Source organism: Zonotrichia leucophrys, chromosome 18 (genome assembly GCF_028769735.1).
Source record: "Zonotrichia leucophrys gambelii isolate GWCS_2022_RI chromosome 18, RI_Zleu_2.0, whole genome shotgun sequence".
In the NCBI taxonomy this organism is placed as follows: domain Eukaryota; kingdom Metazoa; phylum Chordata; class Aves; order Passeriformes; family Passerellidae; genus Zonotrichia; species Zonotrichia leucophrys.
The window spans coordinates 11,517,148-11,536,335 of record NC_088187.1 but is presented as its reverse complement, the minus strand read 5'-3'; the positions used below and the strand labels follow the sequence as shown (position 1 = coordinate 11,536,335).

At 53.2% G+C, this 19,188-nt stretch overlaps 1 protein-coding gene across 3 annotated transcripts in view; it reads left to right on the top strand.

Annotated features, from left to right (window-relative positions):
- Nucleotides 1-19,178, top strand: part of RNF213 (ring finger protein 213) — a 45,828-nt gene extending 26,650 nt beyond the window's left edge. For 2 of the 3 annotated variants that reach the window (XM_064728252.1, XM_064728251.1), the window contains 35 exons: nt 74-156; nt 886-1,033; nt 1,321-1,456; nt 1,858-2,046; nt 2,337-2,476; nt 2,892-3,046; nt 3,643-3,855; nt 4,100-4,281; nt 4,958-5,078; nt 5,184-5,284; nt 5,490-5,669; nt 6,011-6,174; nt 6,268-6,370; nt 7,017-7,131; nt 7,950-8,160; nt 9,150-9,340; nt 9,927-10,055; nt 10,238-10,342; nt 10,603-10,845; nt 11,569-11,650; nt 12,213-12,247; nt 12,565-12,659; nt 12,995-13,154; nt 13,471-13,651; nt 14,393-14,487; nt 14,771-15,022; nt 15,222-15,354; nt 15,917-16,000; nt 16,305-16,485; nt 16,591-16,792; nt 16,876-16,953; nt 17,251-17,448; nt 17,689-17,778; nt 17,886-18,064; nt 18,591-19,178. In XM_064728252.1, coding sequence (XP_064584322.1) covers nt 74-156; nt 886-1,033; nt 1,321-1,456; nt 1,858-2,046; nt 2,337-2,476; nt 2,892-3,046; nt 3,643-3,855; nt 4,100-4,281; nt 4,958-5,078; nt 5,184-5,284; nt 5,490-5,669; nt 6,011-6,174; nt 6,268-6,370; nt 7,017-7,131; nt 7,950-8,160; nt 9,150-9,340; nt 9,927-10,055; nt 10,238-10,342; nt 10,603-10,845; nt 11,569-11,650; nt 12,213-12,247; nt 12,565-12,659; nt 12,995-13,154; nt 13,471-13,651; nt 14,393-14,487; nt 14,771-15,022; nt 15,222-15,354; nt 15,917-16,000; nt 16,305-16,485; nt 16,591-16,792; nt 16,876-16,953; nt 17,251-17,448; nt 17,689-17,778; nt 17,886-18,064; nt 18,591-18,744 — 5,108 coding nt within the window. In that variant the 3' untranslated portion in view covers nt 18,745-19,178. Of the gene's footprint in view, nt 1-73; nt 157-885; nt 1,034-1,320; nt 1,457-1,857; nt 2,047-2,336; nt 2,477-2,891; nt 3,047-3,642; nt 3,856-4,099; nt 4,282-4,957; nt 5,079-5,183; nt 5,285-5,489; nt 5,670-6,010; nt 6,175-6,267; nt 6,371-7,016; nt 7,132-7,949; nt 8,161-9,149; nt 9,341-9,926; nt 10,056-10,237; nt 10,343-10,602; nt 10,846-11,568; nt 11,651-12,212; nt 12,248-12,564; nt 12,660-12,994; nt 13,155-13,470; nt 13,652-14,392; nt 14,488-14,770; nt 15,023-15,221; nt 15,355-15,916; nt 16,001-16,304; nt 16,486-16,590; nt 16,793-16,875; nt 16,954-17,250; nt 17,449-17,688; nt 17,779-17,885; nt 18,065-18,590 lie in introns of those variants that run through there. The other variant, XM_064728253.1, reaches the window with a different exon arrangement.
- The last annotated feature ends 10 nt before the right edge of the window (nt 19,179-19,188 follow it).

Sequence of the window (19,188 nt, the reverse complement as noted above, 5' to 3'; positions counted from 1 at the left end):
TTGCTAAAATAAACTCTGATCTGACTGATGCAGGAGTGCACTGCTGCTTTCTAATGAACATTCTCCTCCTTAGCTGCAGCTCTGCCTGCCAGTGGAGAAGCTCAGCAGGAGGAGGTGGAGGTTGGAACACCAGTGCCAGGAGCAGAGCACCAGGAGGTCAGTTCAGAATACATTTGTTTGCCTCTCAGCTGTCACTGTGGCTCTCTGCTCTGTCATCCATGGGTGCAGCCCACCTTTTGTGTCCCCTTCACCTGACACCAATCAGCAATATTTGCATCATGAGTGTTACTGATCAGACACAAGTTCCTCCTCCCCACTGCCCAGTCAAAATCAGCATCACTGAAGAAATCGACCATTCTAAGGACTCTAATTCCTTTGTCATTTAATTATTCTGATTTTTAAACATCAGCTCTAAGAGTTTCTGTTTCCTTCCTTCCCCTGAGGTGGGAGCTGTGCTCCTGAGCCTCACTGCAGATGTGTGCTCTGAGCTGGAGCTGGCTGGGGGCTTGGCAGTGCTGCAGCCACATTCACACTGCCCTGTGTGCTCCTGGCAGCCTCAGCTGGGCATGGCCAGCACCAGGGACATGGAGCATTTCCCAGGAAGGGCACATTTTCCCTGGCCACATCCATTGTTTCCATTTCTTTCCTCAAACTGCTGAATCTTGCCCTGCAGGAGTCTCAGCTCAGCACTAATGCTGTGTCACAGGCCAGTTTGAGAGGGGCACAGAAGCTGCATCACGTTCCTGACAGCAAAGGGCTGAGAATGGCAGCTGGGAACAGGGATGGAAAGGCAGCAGCCCTTGGAGGGAGCCTGGGAGCCTTTCAGGGGAGGGTGCTGGGGCCAGGAGGGTCACTCTGGGGAAATGCTCCTGTTTTCCTGGGCAGGGGGAGATCCTGGACACCACGGTGCTGCTGAGGACCTGTGTGCAGAGTGCTGTGGGCATGCTGAGGGACCAGAACGAGGACCTGAGCCGCAGCAGGAGGAGGATTGAGATTCTGCTTGGCCTCTTCTCCACAGAGGATGAGCTGAAAGGTGTGTGCTGCAGGGAGGTCAGAACCAACCCAAACAGCTCACTGGGGATGCAGAGCTCCTTGCTGGGGTGCAGGCAAGGGGGCTCTCCCCAGAATGTGTCCCTGCTGCAGTGTGTGGGTGGGTGTAGGGCTTTTCTGCTGTTATAGTGGTGGCTTTTTCTCTGGCTGTGCTGCCTGGTTTTTCCCCACTTGGCCAATTATTGGAACAGTTGTCAAATGCTGTGCTTGGTGGGATATTTGGGTCCAAGCTAATGGAAAAGAAAACACAAGTTCCCTGTTGTTTTGTAGCCTCTTTCCTGAAGATAACCAAGGCTCGTCTCTCCAGCCTGTTGAAGAAGCAAGAAGAAAATTCCCTTCACCCAAAGAACTGGGTGCTTCGGGAGGCCTCCAACCTCAGTGCTCTGCAGGAGGCAGGTACCTTCAGGTGAGCCCTGCCTTGTCACCTGCAGCCTCCAGGAAGGGTCTGCGGGTGGCACCTGTGCAGCAGAGCCAGCAGCTTGGTGTAACTGGTGTGGACATTTGCAGTGTCAGTCCCCAGGCTGTGCTGGAACCTCTCTGAAGGCAATTTTAGCCTCTCCTGGGGAAGGGTGAGTTGGAGCTGCAGGGGCTGTACTGGGACAGGGATGCACAAGTGCTTGAGTGGCATTACAGGTGAGCCAGGAGTGAGAAGTGCAGGGTTTTCTGTTGGTTGTGTTCTTTCCCATAAAGGCAGCATTAGGATTCTGTCACGTGCCAAGGTCAGCAGTCATTCAGGACAGGCACCCTCCGTTTTGCTGATGGTGTTGCTCACGTTCCCTCTGGGTTTCTCCATCTCTCTCCCCCAAGGCACACCCTGTGGAAGCGAGTGCAGAAGGTGGTCACTCCTTTCCTGGCTCTCCTGGTCGCTGTCATGGACAGGAATGGCAATCTGGAGCTGCTGGCCAGGCCAGGAGCCACGTGGGTGACAAAGCTGTGGATGTTCATCTTCAGTGACTCCAAATTCCTGAGTGTCTCTCCCGGGGTGGGGAAGAACAGGTGAGCCTGGGGAGCAGCAGGAGGGATGGGATGGGATGGGATGGGATGGGCTGGGATGGCAGCACCAGGAGCAGCCCAGCACTGGCTCTAACCCCCCAAAGCAGAGGGATGTTGTTTGTTGGCTGCCCCAGAGGGCAGCAGGGCACTGCTCACAGTTCAGCCTGCTCTCCTCAGAGTCCTGCAATTCCCTCCCTTCTCTGTCCCCATCCCTCCTAGGGCTCAGTTGCTTTCTGCAGTCGCTGCTTTCCCAAAGAAAAGCCCTGTGCATTAATGACCTTTTAACCCCCCAGCCCTCAGCCAGAGATAATCCTGGTGCAGAACAACATGATGGTATCTGCTGATGCTGGGAATGAGATGCCCTTCAGCTGGAGGATAAAGGAGTACCTGGAAGAGATGTGGTTGGAGGCTCAGTACATCCAAAACACTGAAGGTGAGAGCCTGGCTTCAGCATCTCCATCCACTGCCCTTTGAGCTCTGGATTGTCACTGCCGTGTCCCTCCTGTCTCTGGAGTCACCTTCAGTCCCTCTGTGCTCCTGGGAGCCAGCAGAGTTCTGTGCAGGCAGCTCTTCTTGTGCTTCTCACCATTCATCTTTCTCACCTGTGCTGTGCCCTTGCATTCAAAGTGCTGTGGAGCAGCCAGGAGTTAATGACAAGGTGAGATTGCAGAAATACAACACGGTGCTGGGCTGACAAGGCCTGGCCTGAGTCCCTGCTCAGTGCCCTGGATGAGGGGAGTGCTGGATGCATCAGTGATTAATGAGGTGTCAGTGTCTCTAGGATAGATGCTGTGTCAAAGCCAGCTTCCTCCTAACATCCAGCTTTTCCCTGCATCCTCATTTTCCAGGCCATGCTGAGAAGTTTGTGGAATACTTCCAGAAAACTGCCCTGGGAAAATTCATCTCTTCTCTGACTGAGGGAGAAAGGCAGATGCTCTTTGAGTGCTACATCACAGACTTCATTGTCTTGAGCATCGGTGTGTCCTCCCAGGAGGAGCTGCAGGTCAGGGGCTGGAAATGCTTTGGGTGGGGAGGAGAGTGTGATGCCTGTGAATGTGTCCCCCTGAATCAGCCCTGCCCTGGGGAGAATCCCCTCCGAGACAGCAGCAGGGGACCCCCAGAGCAGACACTGAACACTGGGGTCACTCAGAAAGGCAGAACCTGTATAAATTGTCACATTTAAGGCTGTCTTTGTAGGGAAGTGACTCTCTTCTCATCTTTCAGAGAATTTAGCCAGGCTTTCCCGTACAAAATTATAAAATTATAATTAGATATAAATATATTACATATATATATATATAAATAAATTAGATATAAATATATTAGAGATATAGATAAATAAATTAGATATAAATATATTAGAGATATATATAAATAAATTAGATATAAGTATATTAGAGTAATTAAATAATAAATAATATATAGAGCTATATAATAAATTAGAATTAGATATAAGTATTCTATAGAGCTATATAATAAAATAAATCAGATTAATAGTATATTAGAGATGTATATCTATAAATAAATAAATTAGATATAAATATATTAGAATGATGAGAGCACTTTCTCACCTCTGGCTGTGTGTGTCCCACCCCGCAGTGTCTGCGCGTGGCGTTCCTGTCCTGCGTGGAGCAGTGGGTGGCAGAGTCCCCCTGGAGGAAGGAGCTGGTGCCCTCGCTGCCCTGGGCCCACCTGGCACACAGCCGCTTCAGGAGCCGCCTGCAGAACTTCTCCAGGATCCTGGCTGTGTACCCACGGGTGACTGGGCACCTCCTGGGCCAGCAGGGGTACAGGATTCCCTGCTCTGAGATGGTACAGTCACTGCCTCAGCCTGATTGCTGTGTTCTTATTGCTACAAGCAGGTTTTAGCAGAGTTTGCCTTGCTTTTGCACCAGTTAATAGGACATGCTAACGAGCCAAGCCACAAACATGAGAATTGCAAAGTTTAGGACATTATTCAGTAGAGCATGTGCTGTAGCAAGGCAGACTGAGAGCCCAGGGTCCATAAGTAATTCTGAAACGCTGCTGTTGTCACCCCTGGCCCTGTTGTGTGCAGGTTCTGGATGTGCTGGCTGCCATGGGCTGTGCTGAGGAGCTGGAGAAGCTGGTGCAGACAGCCGCCCCTGAGCTCTGGCTGCAGAGGGTGAAGAACCTCCACATGCCCATTGAGTTCCTGTGCAAAGAGGAGAGTGCCCAGCGCAGGGGCAGCCGCTGCCACCAGCTGCTCAGGGAGCTCAGGTGGGTGCCCAGCTCTGCCCACAGCCCTGCTCTTTGCCTCAGGGTGCTCTGGGGCGTTGGAGCAGCCTGAAGCTGTTCTGGTGCTGCTTTTCTCAGGCTTTGCAAACCTTTCCAGGTTCCTGCTGGGCTCAATTGCATACCAAGCAGCAAGAACCACATTTTTTTCCCCTCATCTCCTGCAGATTCTCTCTCTAAATTTGGCAGTATCATCTGGTGCATTCCATCTGGGTTCAGGGGTTATTTAAAACTCTCCTCAGGTTCCTGTTAACCAGCAGTGTCTCCCCACTTCATCCTCTGTGCATAAGGACTCAAGAGATGGGGAATTTCACTGCCTCTTGTGCTTTGGAAGGGAGCCCAGAGCACTATCCCAGTTTCTCACAGACCTTGTTTAGTTTATTTGAAGTGAAAAAAGTGCAGCTAATTGTGATTGGTATTTTAAAAATTTTTGGAGCTAGAGGTGTGGGAAGGTGTGTGCAGTGCTGCTGTCCTGCTGCAGTGCTGCCTCCAGGCCAGGCCCTTCAGCCCCCTGGGCGAAGTGCTGGAATGTTCTGTCCTTGACAAAAACCCCTCAGGGAAGCCAAAGGGCAGCGCCAGTGAGAAGTGCAGGGTGCTGTGGAGGGCAGCAGGAGCAGCAGTGAGCCCTGGCTGCCCTGGTGCCAGCCTGCTGTCCCCCCAGGGCCTGCTGGAGCCGTGTGTTTGCCATGGCACTCTTTGTGGAGCACGTCCTGCTGGGCATCCGCGCCCTCATGCCCGAATTCGAGGGCTTGGTGAGGAAATACACCCTGCTTCTTGCCAAGGTGAGCAGAGCTGCCATTTCACCTCTTCCCTCTTCTGCTGATCGTGGCAATTCTGCTCCCGGGTGTTGCAGCTCAGTCACTGGGCCCTGTCCTTTCCCTGTGCAGTGTTTCCAGCACGATTCAGACATGAAGTGCCATCCAACCTTTGTTGCAGTGCTGACAGTGCTGTGCCAGTGCAAGAACGAGGTCAGCAGCAGGCTCTACAGGTACTGGCACTGGGGCAGGCTGCAGGGGCCAGCAGGGACATTGCCAGCACACTGTGTCATGGCAGTGCTGCATGGGTGCAGTGGAAGCCAAGGTGCTTGGTTCTGCACCCTGGGCTGAGCAGTGAGCCAGCTCTTGGTCTAGTGCAGCTGAACATGTTCAGGGCTTTTGGAAGCAGCTGAGCTCATTGCTGTTTCTGCATTCCAGGCATGGTCTGGAGCCGTGTCCCATCTGCCTGGGAGAGCCCAAGGAGCCCGTGTGCATGCCCTGCAACCACGTGTTCTGCCACAAGTGCATCAGCCAGTGGCTGGTGCCAGCACAGATGTACTGCCCCTACTGCAGGGCTGCCCTGCAGGACGTGCAGTTGACTGTCTCTGAGGAGCTCAGGTACTGCAGCCACCCTCTCCAAGGTGGGAGCATTCAGTGGGGAGGCTTTGTGAGGAAATGCTCAACTCAGATGGTGAACATGAACAGAGTGGGGGGTGAACTCTGCTTCATCCCTCTGGAGCTGAACAGGCCCTGTCTGTTCTGTCGTTTTTAAAAAGGAAAAAGCTGCCTTGGCCTCTGTAAAAACATGCAAATCATAGAATGGTTTGGGTTGGAAGGGATGTCAAGGTTCATCTCACTGGGAAGGTTGGAAAGTGTCTCTCTTGGGTGACTTTTGCCTCTGTGTGTGCTGGATTCCTCTGTGCTTTAAGGGGTTCTGTGTTTGCTTCTGCCCCTCCCAGAGCTGCCATAGCAAAGAAGGCCCTGTTCCGCCAGAGGTGCAACAATTTCTTCATTGACATGGTCACCACCATGTGCTTCAAGGACAACGAGCCCCCTGAGCCAGAGGTGATCCAGAGGCTCCTGGACCTGCTCTTTGTTCACAGAAGCCTCGTGAAGGACCCAGGTGAGCTCCCTTCACCCTCACACTGTCCTATGGAGCTGGAGCTGTCCCCACCTTCTCTCACCTGCCAGACCTGTCCTTCCCTTGTCTCCACAGCTCACCCAGCTGTCTACACCAAATTCCTGTCCCCGTTTAATGATGAGGTGGATGAGACTCCCATCATCCGCTCTGTGATGCTGAAGCTGCTCCTGAAGTACAGGTGGGCACAATCAGCTGAGGGAGGTTAGGCCAGGCCAGGTTCAGCTCAGCTCCTCATCAAACCCATCCCATTGTTCTCCTCACCTCCCTGAGTTCCATTGAATCTCACACTCACCACAAAATCTCGCAATCTTTGCATTAGTCATGCAGCTTGGCTGGCTGGTGGTGCAGTGTGAGCAGCCTGTGCAAGGTTTACCTGGCTGTCCCTCACTAACCCTGTGCTGAGGGTGGATGCCTGGTTCTGCAAGTGGCTGAGTAGCTGCTCTGATCTAGGTCAGCAAAGCAAAACTCCTAATTCACTGAGATTTAATCAGGATTTAAACTGATCTTGTGTCTGCCTCAGAGGCCCCCCCATTCCCACAGCCCTCCCAGTCTCCCTTTGCAGGCAGGGCTCAAAGCCCCTTCTCAGGTGTGCCCACCCCTGAACCTGGTGCCTTTTGTCCTGAAGGGCTCAGTGAGCTCTGCTGATGACCAAAGCCCAGCTCACTGCCAAATGTCACTGCAGAAAATGGCACAAGGGCTTGTCCACCTTGCAGCTGGCTCCAGAGCGACCCCAGCTGTCCCCCAGCCCCTGTGGGAGCTGAGCTCAGAGCAGGGGCAGCCCTGCCAGCATGGCAGCTGTGTCAGGGTCTCTCTCTCCCCTGTAGCTTCAATGAAGTCAAAGATGATGTGCAGCGCTACCTGTCCCAGGTGGAGCACAACGAGCTCCTAGAGAAAAATGACAAAAAAGAGCTCTACCTGCTTTTTGTCAACTGCTTGGAGGTAAGAGCTGGGCTATGAAACTGTTGTAGTTTCATGAGTAAAAAAAGCCAAGAACAGAAATTCTTCTGCAGTTCTAGGTGTGTTTCTTGTGTATGTAGCTATTTTTCTCACTAGAAAGCCCAGAAGGAGTTGATACCAAATCACCTGGTCAGAGCTTGCTCTCAGGAATGAGCTTTGCTTTTCAAGGAAAGGCTTGAGTGGCTTTGCAGTGGCACATAAATTCTTTCCCTTGGACAAGAGTCTGGGTGTTAAACCTCAACCTCCAGCACAGGAGTGCAGCAAGCAGGGCCTTTCTCATGGCAGCAGCCCAGTGCTGAACTGCTTCTTGTCTCCACAGACCCTTAAATCACTGTGCAGAACTTAAATCATTGTGCCTTTTGGATTGTTCCCTTGCCTCTCCTTGCATAACCTTCAGGGCTTTGGACAACTTGGAACAAATGTGGCAGCAGGGGAGAGGTTTATTACTTACAGGATTTTGTAGTTAAAATCACCATTTGTTCTTGCTAAGGGACAGACAGGTAGAGCTTGGCATCTTGGATCATGGAATGTGTGTTATTCACAGCCCGCTCATGGCTCTTGCTCAGCTCCAAGCTTGGGGAGTTTGGGACAGCTGGGACACATCCTAGAAATGGTGTTTGGCAGGGGTTTAGGATGGGGGGCAATGGCAGTGGGGTGGAGGGTTAGGGATGGTTTGGAAGGTCAGGGATGCTTTTCTGTGCTCATGGCACCCCAGAGTGGGTAGGTGGGTGCCATGAGCACACAGCAATGGCTGGGTGAGGTGGCTCTGCCACTCACCAGTGGTTGTGGCCTCTCTCCAGGATTCCATGTGTGAGAAGTCGGAGGACAGCCTGGGATGTGGGCACGGGAGCAGTGTGCCTGAGGACAGAGCCTTTCCAGAGCACTACCTGCCCTGCAGCAGCAGAGGGGCTCCCCAGGAAGCCTCTGTGCAGTACCTGCAGGCCGTGGCCGAGGTGCGCCTGTGCCTGGCCAGGGCTGCAGAGCTCATCTTCCACCTGCAGCAGCACACACGTGAGTCTGACTGCTCTGCTGGGAGTGCTGGACACAGGCAGTGCCCTGTGCCCTGCTAGGACCTGTTCTGGTGGGACACAGGCAGTGCCCTGTGCCCTGCTAGGACCTGTTCTGGTGGGACACAGGCAGTGCCCTGTGCCCTGCTAGGACCTGTTCTGGTGGGACACAGGCATGCCCTGTGCCCTGCTAGGACCTGTTCTGGTGGGACACTGGCATGCCCTGTGCTCTGCTAGGACCTGTTCTGGTGGGACACAGGCAGTGCCCTGTGCCCTGCTAGGACCTGTTCTGGTGGGACACAGGCAGTGCCCTGTGCCCTGCTAGGACCTGTTCTGGTGGGACACAGGCGTGCCCTGTGCCCTGCTAGGACCTGTTCTGGTGGGGCACAGACAGTGCCCTGTGCCCTGCTAGGACCTGTTCTGGTGGGACACAGGCATGCCCTGTGCCCTGCTAGGACCTGTTCTAGTGCATGGCCAAGAAGGAAAGCAGCAATTCCCTTTTTCCTTGGGGGTATCAGTCATGTCTGTGCCCTGTACCAGGTGTTACAAGTGCTCTGTAACTGGTAGCAAGGCTGTGCTGGTGGCCCCAGTGTAGTTACTGTGGAAGGAGATTTATTTTATCCTCCTGATGCTAACAGTGAGATTTATCTAGAGCCCACTAAATTGAACTTTAAAGCATAAATGCTGCTTGAGACCCAGGACTGCTGTAAGGGTTATTGTTTTATATGAATGAGAGCTCTGCACAGCTAGGAGGGATTAAGAGTTTATATTGATGAGTTTATACCTTCCCTGTCAAAGAAATGAATCATTGTCTGAAATGTGGCTGAGGAAGTGCCCCAGACAAAACCTGAGGAAGGGAGGGCTCTGAAATTCTTCTGTGTAATTACACAATACTAATAAAGGCATTGGTGCTACAGCTGGGGCAGACAGAAGAGTTTTACAGGATGAGATGTGCTTTTGCCTCGTTGTTTTGACCTCTTTTTTCCCCTCCAGAGCCAGAGCAGATGAGGGAGGAGCAGCGTTACCTGGAGAGTGTGAAGGAGTTCTGCAGCCGTGCCAGGAACGACTGGCACCGTGTGTACCTGGTCAGGAGGATTGCCAGCCAGCACGGCATGGAGTTTGCCCAGAAGCTGGTCACAGAGCCACGCTTCAGCTGGGTGTTCCCAGCAGAAATCCTGCAGCAGGTAGACAAGAGGCATCTCCTGGTGGTGGTTCTGGTCCCCTCTTTGCCTTCACTTTGTGCTGCTTTGGGGTGTTCCTGCTGTTGTGTGGCTCTTGGGGTTGGGCCAGAGTGGCAGTGGCTGGGAGGTGACTTCTCCTGGCTCTCTGGTGAATGGAGATTCCCCTGGCAGCACCATGGCTGCTGCTGCTGCTGCTCTGGGGAGCCTGAAATGCCCTAGGGTTATAACAAACCGAAATAAATGAAATAACACAACTGTTCTCAAGGTGGGAAAGGCAAGTTTATTTTCTGACTCCAACACTTATAGCTTTCCAAAAGTGATAGTGGATTGGAGGGTGACAGTGCCACCTCTCCAATGACACTGGACAAACCAACAGTCATCAAATTTTTTCTCCTCCACAAAAGAATGCAAAACAATGAGTTATTTACAGAAAGTGCGTGAGAAAGTTCGTTACAAGAATGTCAACATCAGCGGGCTTAGAAAATCTTAAAAAAACTGGGTGACACCAGGGCTCGGCAGGAAGGGGAGATTGTGCCCCCTGCAGCTGGGTGGCTGTCCCCAGAGCTGTGCATGGCTGTTCCCTTGGCAGGTGCAGCACAGCCAGTCCAACCACATCGACCGCTACCTGGTGTGCGGGGAGCGCTACCGGGCCCTGCGCGACGCCGTGGGACGAGCCATGATGGAGGGCACGGCCCAGGGGCTGCTCCAGGCCCAGCAGGTACAGCCCAGTGCCCCCCAGAGCCCTGCTGGGCCCAGCTCTGCTGTGTCCCTGTGGGCACTGTCTGTTCCCAGCCCCTGGGGTTTGTGCTCAAGCACGTTTTCTTCACTTCCCCACCTGCACATCCCATCAGCTGGGGCAGCTCTGGCCTGTTCCCAGCCACATCCTTGCTTCTTCCCCAGGCCTCCAGCAGCCCCCCAGCTCTGGAATCTGCCCACCTGCTCCTGGCCATCTTCCGAGAGGTCACTGTCCTGTACGGGGATCCAAGCCTTCGTCCCAGGCAGCAGGTAGGACACCCCCCTTTGGCAGCAGGTAGGACACCCCCACTTTGTGGCAAACCTGCTTTGGGGGTAAGGAGGAAGGGGATCTCAATCAGGAGTGGAGGAGCTTTTGCTCCTGTGCCCCAGCCAGGGTGATGCCCAAGCTGAGCAGGCTGGGGAGGTTTTGGGAGCAGGGTAACCCAGGGTGGGAAGCAGCTGCCAGTGCTCTTTGTTTGGGTGAGGGCAGTATCCTGATGGCTTCAGCTCTTTCCCATCTGTGCTTTCAGCAAACAGAGGCCATGACTGAGTTCATCCAGAGCTGCCCAGTGCTGAGTTCCCCTGAGCTGCAGCACCTTGCAGTTGCCCTGGTGAAGAACACCCTGCCCGGGCTGGCCGTGGGGCCACGGGGACACGGCCAGCAGGGAGCTGTGCTGGAGATGGCCGTGCACGTGGCTGCTGTGCTGCTCTGTGGGCACAGCCCTGTCCTGCAGCCCCTCAGGAACCTGGCCTTCCAGCCTCAAAACATGCAGGTGAGGGCACGAGCTCATCCCTGGTTCTTGCCTGTGTCTGCTGGATCCTCTTTCCCAACAGCAATGCTCCAGCTCACCGGTTGAGCTGTGAAACACTGGGGGGATTATTGCAGTGCTGTTGGGGTTAATTAGCACAGCGCCAAGCTCTGGCATCTTTTCAAGGCACCTCTCCATCCTGAGCAGGATGAAGCAAATAGCTTTGCTGGTATTTGTGTGAGTGAGGCTGAGGGCAGCTGGCAGCTCCCCCTGTGCTGACCTGCCTGCTCAGAGAGCTCTGGCTCCTCAGGCAGGGCCAGGGGCAGGGAGCTGCTGCTCTGCTGCTCCTGGCTGCCAGGGTGTGAGGGAACACGCAGGTACACACCAGGGTGCATCAGCAGTGCACTGCAGGGTGGCTGGCGAGTGCAAGTCTTAATAATGCTGACCGATCTAAGAGGGGATTTTAGCAATACTGACCGTTCTAAGAGGGGATTTTAACAATACTGACCGTTCTAAGAGGGGATTTTAGCAATACTGACCCTTCTAAGAGGGGATTTTAGCAATACTGACCGTTCTAAGAGGGGACTTTCAAAGGTGAATCTGAAATTCTGCATCTGCATCACCTGCCTGGCCTCTGCTCTCAGATGTCTGCTGCTCCCCAGTGTGAACAGACCCAGTGAGTGGCTGCTGCAGGACAGAGCTGATTCCCAGGTCCTCCTGTGACTGTTTTGCCCTTTCCCTCCCCAGCACTCCTTTCTGCCCACCATGCCTGAGGACATGATGGCTCAGGCGAGGACCTGGAAGGAGATGCATGGTCTGCACTGGTATGGTGAGTGCTGCTGGCTGCCTGGGGAAGGAATTCCTTGGGTTTGGAGAGGGAAACTGTTCCAAATGTGAGGACAAACATACTCCTCAGCATGAGTTATCCATGGTAAATCCAGATTTGTAGACAGTTTGTGTGGGTGATGTACCAAAGGACATCCAGTGCTGTTTAGTCTTCAGCCTGCAGCTGTTCACAGAGCATGAGGGGGCACAAAGGCAACACAAACAGGGTGTGAGAGGAGAGCTCTGCCACCTTCCTGGCCAGCTTTGTCTCTGCTTCCCCCAGCTGCACCCGCCTGCAGCAGGGAAGGGAGGGTGAGAGCATTCCTGCCCTCAGCAGCACAATCTGTCAGGCTTTCATTCCTTGTTTCTCAAGGAGAAGCAGCACTGAAAAATTCCTTGGCTTCCTGCATGGGCCTGTCAGCCCTTTGGGCTTTGGGGCAGTCAGGGCTTTTGATTAGATCTTCAGCATGTCTCTTGCTCCAGGATGATGGTGCCAGTGAAAGGGAATAACAGGGGCTGTATAAATCTGTCTTAGAATGTTGTCCTGTTTGTTTCTCTCCTCGCAGAATGTCCCAATGGCCACTTCTCCACTGTGGGAGAGGTAAGAATTTGGGACTCGTGGGTATTTAAGCAGACAAAGCTTTCAACAATAAACTGTTTTATTTTGTTTACTGGTTTGGATGTTCTGATGCAGAGAGTTCCACTTCTAAACTCGATATTATTGATCATTTTGTCATTGTAATGTAAAATTTGGAATAGCCCTAGCATTCATACCACAGATTGGGAAACATCAGGCAGAGGCCCAGTTTGTAGCAGGGTTTGAATTAACCCCTTAGAGGCTGGATTTTGTTCCATTCCCTCTGTCTGCTGGAGAGGCTGTTGCTCTGGAACTCAGTGTTCTCCTGTTGCTTTTCCCAGTGTGGGCTCCCCATGGAAACGAGCCGCTGTCCCGACTGCCACGTCCCCATTGGAGGCACCAACCACAAACCCGTGCAGGGCTTCCAGCAGTCCAGGTGGGCTCTGCTGCAGTGCCTTTGCAGGGATAAATGAGGTGGGACCTGCCTGTGGTGCCCCCAAAGGCCACAGGTACCAAGCATTCATGCTGCTCTCTGGAAGGTGTAAGGAGGGGATGTGCAAGCAAGGGTAATCAGGCAGCAAAACCAAAGAAATTTGCTTTTCTGTGCACAAAACTGACTGGAAGCCTTCACTCCCCTGTGGCACTCTGAATTGGCAGCTTTTATGGCATTCAAAGACATTATGGGTCAAAAAGGCATTGCTGGGTATCAGAGATGTCTTGTATGGTTTTTGTCTAGGTTAAAAAAACCAACATATATGCACTTTCCTACAGGATCCGTGAGGACAGGACTCAGCCTGGGCACATCCTTGGAGATGTGGAGCACAGGAGGACACTGGGGATGTCTGACAGGGGCGTGTCCCCCGTGGTCTTTGTGCTGCTCCGTTTGCTCACCCACCTGTCCATGCTGCTGGGAGCCTCCAGAGACCCTCAGGTATCTCCAGAAATGCTTCCAAGGGGTCACACAGAATGTAGGGGAACCTTTGTGTGCTGCTGGTCCTTTTCACCACGCTGCCAAGTGGCCAGGGCAGTCTGGCAGGATGCAAGACCCAAATTCCCTCCCTCCTTGCCCAGGAGGGATTTTGGTTAATTCCTCATTTCCATGCAGGCACATCCACCCAGCCCTGCCTTGATGGGCACAGGTAGCAGGAATCCCACACGTGGGGTGCCTGGCAGGACAGAGCTCTGTGTGCTTTGTGCTTCCCTGGATGTTTTTGGCTGTGCTCAGCTCTTGCCTTTGCTGTCTTTAGTCCCTGGGAAGGATGATCAAGCCAGCAGTGGAGGATGTGGTGAGCTTCCTGCAGCAGCACGTTCAGGAGGACCTGGCACAGCTGACCAGGATTTTGGGGAAGAGTGTGGATGACACCATCAACATCGTGCACCTGGTGCTCAGCAGCCTCCTGCAGGCCCCCCAGCAGCAGCCAGGCCAGTGTAAGGAAAGCCCCCTGCCCTGTCACACCTGGGGCTGTGCTCAAAGGGCTGTGGCCATGCAGCCACCTTGCTGACAAACCCCTTCCAACAGCAGCAGTCAGCTGAGGAGGAAAATAGAGAGTTTGAAGCTGTTTCTTACTGTGGGGAGGGAAGAATTTTTGGCTGTTTGCTTCTTTCAGTCAGGTACATGAGGTTTGCAAGGTTTGGTGCAGTCAATAACTCTGAAAATGAATTATTGACAAAACCAGTGTCATGACAGATGGACAGAGCTTGCAGAGCTTGCAGCTCCTGAGCAGGGCTGCTCTCCCAGCCCTCAGCCCGTGCTGTGTGCAGTCCCTGTTCTGTGCTGCCTCTCAGTCACTCCCAGAATCTCTGGGAGAAGAGGGATGGCACAGTGGGGCTCATGGTGGGCTCTGGAGTCACTGTGGCACAGAGGCATTAATGTGTAAATGGCCCACATTTGGAGGGTGGGCAGCACCAGCCAGTATTCCAAGCTTCACCCTGTCATTGATCATGGTCTGACCTTGGACAGCCTGTTCAATATTTCTGGGGTTATGAAGGAGCTGTGTAAATGTCCCCATCATTCACATGAAGCTCCTGGAACCCTGGCTCACTGTGTGATGCTTGGGTGTCACTCTCCAGCTGGACCAAGATACTCAGTTAACTTCTGGCACCTGTGAATCTGTGCTTTCTTTTCACTGAGATATTGCAGATGTAAGAGGTGAAATATTCCTGTTGCAGGGCTGGTGCAGTTTGATGAGTTTCTGTCCACCAAGGGGAAGAGAAACAAATGGGAAGAAATTGTTGCAGACACAATTATTGTTCCTGAATTGGAGGTGAGAAATCTGCTATACAGAGTCAGCAGCTGAGCAGTTCAAAATCCACTGGAAATCTGATGTGCTATAATATCTACACTTTTCACCAGGCTATTCCTAAAGCCAGCCCTTCCATGGCACAGCTGCAGGTTAAGGATTAGCCACCTTTTATCTACCTGGGGAAATGGGAGCCTGAGGCTGGGGTTGTTCTGGGATGGATCTGTATAGCTGGAAAAGCAGAAATGGCTTAGCTCAGCTGAAGGTATTTCACACTATCCAGTAATTTATTACTCTTTTAATGCAGGATTTGGATAAAAAGCTTCTCAAGTTGAACCGCCGGATCCAAGAGGATGAGAGAATCTCCTCCAACCCCATAGTGAAGCTGGTGTATGGGGACCCAGCTGCCTTCCTGTCCCAGCTGCCAGGGGACAGCCACGTGCACCACTCCAGGATGTGGAGCTGCCGCAGGAGGGTTTCTGTGGAGAACCTGGGCCACGTTGTGCAGCAGAAGAACGCCAAGGACACCGTCCCTCTCCTCTGCAAGTTCCTGCAGAAGGTGGGGCTGGCACAGGGCTCAGAGCCTGGCATTGCCCAGGACTAAACCAAGTTTGGGTTATCTCAGTACTTGCCATGAGCTTGAGAATGAACACGGAAGATATTGTTGTCTTTTAAACATCTAAGAAGTAATTCCATAAATATTCCCAACTGCTTTGTCCAAGTACAACTTTACCCACAGGCTCCCTTTCCTCTTCCAGGAAAACGAGCTGAGGCTGGTGAAATTCCTACCAGAGATTCTGGCTCTGCAGAGAGATTTGGTGAGGCAATTCCAGAACACGGCAGAGATCAAACACTGCTCCATCAGGGAATTCCTCAGGGAGCCCCACTCAGGTGAGGAGATGCTGCCAAACTTGTAATTAATGAAAAATAAAGTGCTGGATTGTCCAGTTGAAAGTGAAGGGGAAAACTCACCTTTTCCTTTTAACTCTCACCCAAATGAACTGAGACTTGGATAGGGCTGGAAAAGTTACCAGATGACTTTAAAGGGAATTAAGTACAGGAGATTTTTTATGAGGGGTGGGAGCTCTGTGCAGTGCAGCAGCGGTTCTGTGGGCATTTTAAATTCAGCCCTAGAGCAGGGCTTCCCTAAGAGTGGAATGAACATTCTTCCCTTCCTTTCATGAAGTTTGTGGCAACTCCTTCAATTGTATTTAAGTACAATTACTGATGCTTTTAAGTACTTATGGAGAAGTACATAAAGGTCATGCAGGAGCAGACAATAATGGAAAAATAATAAACTGAGCCAATGACTCCATTTGATACCTTTCTAAAGGTGTTTGGTGTCTGTTTGAACAGTTGCCTGGAGTTCAGTGGTGTGCTCTGAAGATCCCTGTATTGGAGAGTTTCACCAGGAAAAGGCCTTTAATGGATTTATCTTTTTGTTGTTTCTCAGATGTGATGAGGGACCTGTTAGAGAGGAGAGTGAATGTGTTTCTGTCTGTCTGGAACAAGCTGAGAAGCTCCCTGGACACCAATGGTGAGCAGCTTCTTTCCCGGCCCTGCTCCTCGTGCTGAGTTCAGGTTCCTCCCATCACTGATGCTGAGGCATAGCCTCAAAACTGGGCTTGGCCATTGAATTTTAAGAATGTAGGTACAAGGGGAGGGATTTGTTTTCCTGATGTAGTATTCTTTCCTGAATTTATTTCCCTTCTCACCTGAACTTGTTCCCTTTCATGCTTGTCCCTAACACTGAGCGCGCAGCTTTTCTCAGCTCGGTACCTCCTGCCCTGGCTAGCCTGGGTGGCTCTGGGCCCCCTCAAACCCTGCTGTCTGTATTCCAGGGGAAATCAAGCTGCCCAAAGGCTACTGTGATGCTGAGCTGAGCCTGGACAGCAGGCTGGAGGTGCTGCTGCCACGGCGCCAGGGGCTGGGGCTGTGCTCCACGGCGCTGGCCAGTTACCTGATCGGGCTGCACAACGACCTGGTGCACTCTGTGCACAGGCACACCAAGGAGGATGACAGGTGTGCTGCTCCCTGGGCTCGGCTGCATCCCTGCTCCCTCTCAGGCAGCTTTCCCCGCTCCCCAGAGGCCTCTCCCTCTGAGCACGGGCCCTCTGCTCCCTGCAGGTACCTCATCAGCCCCGCGGAGGTGGCCGACCTGCACCTGATCAGCTACGAGGTGGAGAGGGACCTGATCCCTCTGATCCTGTCCAACTGCCAGTACAGCATGGAGAAGGGAGGGGAGACCTTGCAGGACTTTGACCTGGAGAGGATCCAGCAGCAAGTGATCAGCAAGTTCCTGCAGGGGAAGCCGCTGATCACGCTGACGGTAGGAGGGGCAGGGCTGTGCAGCCAGGAGGGCTCTGGGAGCACCATTCCAGGGTTCACATCCCTGGCTTTCTGTCCTGACAGGGAATCCCCACCCTGGTGCACAGACACGACCGCAACTACGAGCAGCTGTTCAGTGATGTCAGGAACAAGCTGGAGCAGGTGGGTTTCTGCACTGCAGGAAGCAGGGCAAGCATGAAATCCCTGCTTTTCCAAGGGTTCTCTGTGCCCTGCCTTGTCCATCCAAAGCCTTGCCTGCTGACTTCTCAGCATGCCTTGGGTACTGCAGTCTGGCCTTGTGCTGTCAGTCAGGATTTGCAAAGAGAAGGGAAATGCTGAAACAGTTCAGCATTTCAGTTTCCTGAATCTGGGTCTCTCTTGTCTTCCTTGACTTGAGCAATTGGAACAGAAAACGGAATGGCTCTAAAACAATATTAACCGTGACTTTGTGGTTTTCAGAGTGCCCTGCCCAGTTCTGTGATGAACATGATCAGTGGGGAGCTGCAGTCCTACAGTGATGTGTGTGATGCCCTGTCCCTCACTGAGATCACCCTGGGCTTCCTGGCCATGGCTGGTGAGAACGCTGACATGCTGCTGACCGAGTACATTGAGCAGGTTCTGCAGATGGGGGATCAGACAAACCCTCACGTGCTGCAGGTGAGTCCTGAGGGCAAAGCTCAGACCTTTGTGGGGTAAAATCTGGTTTATGCTAAATCGAGCCTGTGTGACAGAGCCCTCTCACTTTGCCTGTCGTGGTATCAAAAACTGGATTATGGAGGGCAGCTGGGGAAGGGTGAGAGGGCTGGATGAGCTCTGTGCTGAGCTCTCCTGGGCAGGGCAGGCTGGGGACAGGCTCCAAGGACACCCCTCACTTCCACAGCTGTCCTTCTCTTCCAGGCCCTGAGACGGTGCCAGCTCAGGCACAGCATGGCCCTGTGGCAGCTCCTGTGTGCCCACAAATCCGAGCAGCTGCTGCGCCTCGGCAGGGTATGGCACCCCCAGCCCCTCTGTGTGAGCCCCTCTGCCCTGCCCTGCCCTGCCTGCAGCTGCTCAAATGTGTCCTTGGGTTTTTCCTCCCCTCGCTGCATTTTTAGGATCCCTTTGCAGATGTCAGTCCAGACTACAAAGAAGAGCTCACCCCAGAGCTTGCCAAGCTCCTGCACACCTTCCTGGTGCACTGCAGGCTGGAAACCTTCCTGCAGGAGCTCCATGAAATGATCACCCTGAAGCTGAGACGTGCCCAAGCTGTGCAGGAATTCAAACCCACATGGAGGTAGGAGTTGCACACCCAAAGCCACCACAGTTGTTCTCAAGTGAAGCTTCTCTGCCTCTGAGCATGCACGCAGTGGGAACACTCCCTTGGCACATGCATGGCCTGGGGGACACGGCCCAGGCAGCAGCATCAGGAATATCCACAGCCATTTCTGGCAGGTGTCACTTCCATCTCACACAGGCTCTCCTGGGGACACTGCTGGCCAGGGCACAAACACCAGCACTTCTGCAGGCACTTGGATAAAATAATAACAGAATCACAAACTCATTAAGGCTGGAAAACATCTCGATGGTGCTCAAGGCCAGCCTCCAGGGATAGGCACAGCTCAGCCCCAGCGCTCAGCTCTGTCCTGCAGCCTGCCCTCACTGGGCTCTGTGCCTCCACCTGGCTGTTTAACCCTTCTCACTACACACACACCTGTTCACTTGTGGGTATTGAGTATTTTGGGTGGGTGCACTGCACTCATACTGTGGAACTTGCGGGATTTTTCTTTTAGCTGTTAATGCCATTCTGCTCTGTCTTCCAGCCTGAAGGAATCACTCTTGCCTTACCTTGATGACAAAGACTCTGACTTAGCTCTGGAGCTGGAAGACACATTCCCAGATGAGATTCTCCTGTCTCATGCTGCTGGTACCTGGAAAGCAGCTGCTGCCTTCAAGAGGGAGCACAGGGACAGTTAGGACAGAGCCCTGCCAGGGACAGCCACAACACCGTGTCAGGGCTTCTGCCACTCTGGGCATTTGTGTGGGGCTTGTTGGTTGTTCTTTGGGTTTGGGGTTGTTGTTTGTACACCTGATGCGAAGAGTGGCCGTGGAGGAAGGTGAAATTGACCCAGCAGCTCGGTGTGAACCCTGGATCGCCACAGCTCCAGAGCCACTGGAGGAACATGAAGGATTTTTTTTACAAGCCATGGTGCCGTCGTGCCGGGGCAGGGTTGGCGTTTTCCTGCCTGCCTTTCTGCGCTGGCTGCAGAAGCGGCTCCTGCCCGGCGCCCCCGCTGCGGCAGGGCCCGCACACGGAGCCCCGAGGGCCGGGGCTGCTCCGCTGCCTTCGGCCCGGCCCGCATCGGCCCGGCCGGCTTCTCCCCTCCCTTTAAATAAACTTGTTCAGCTCCCGCGCCTGCT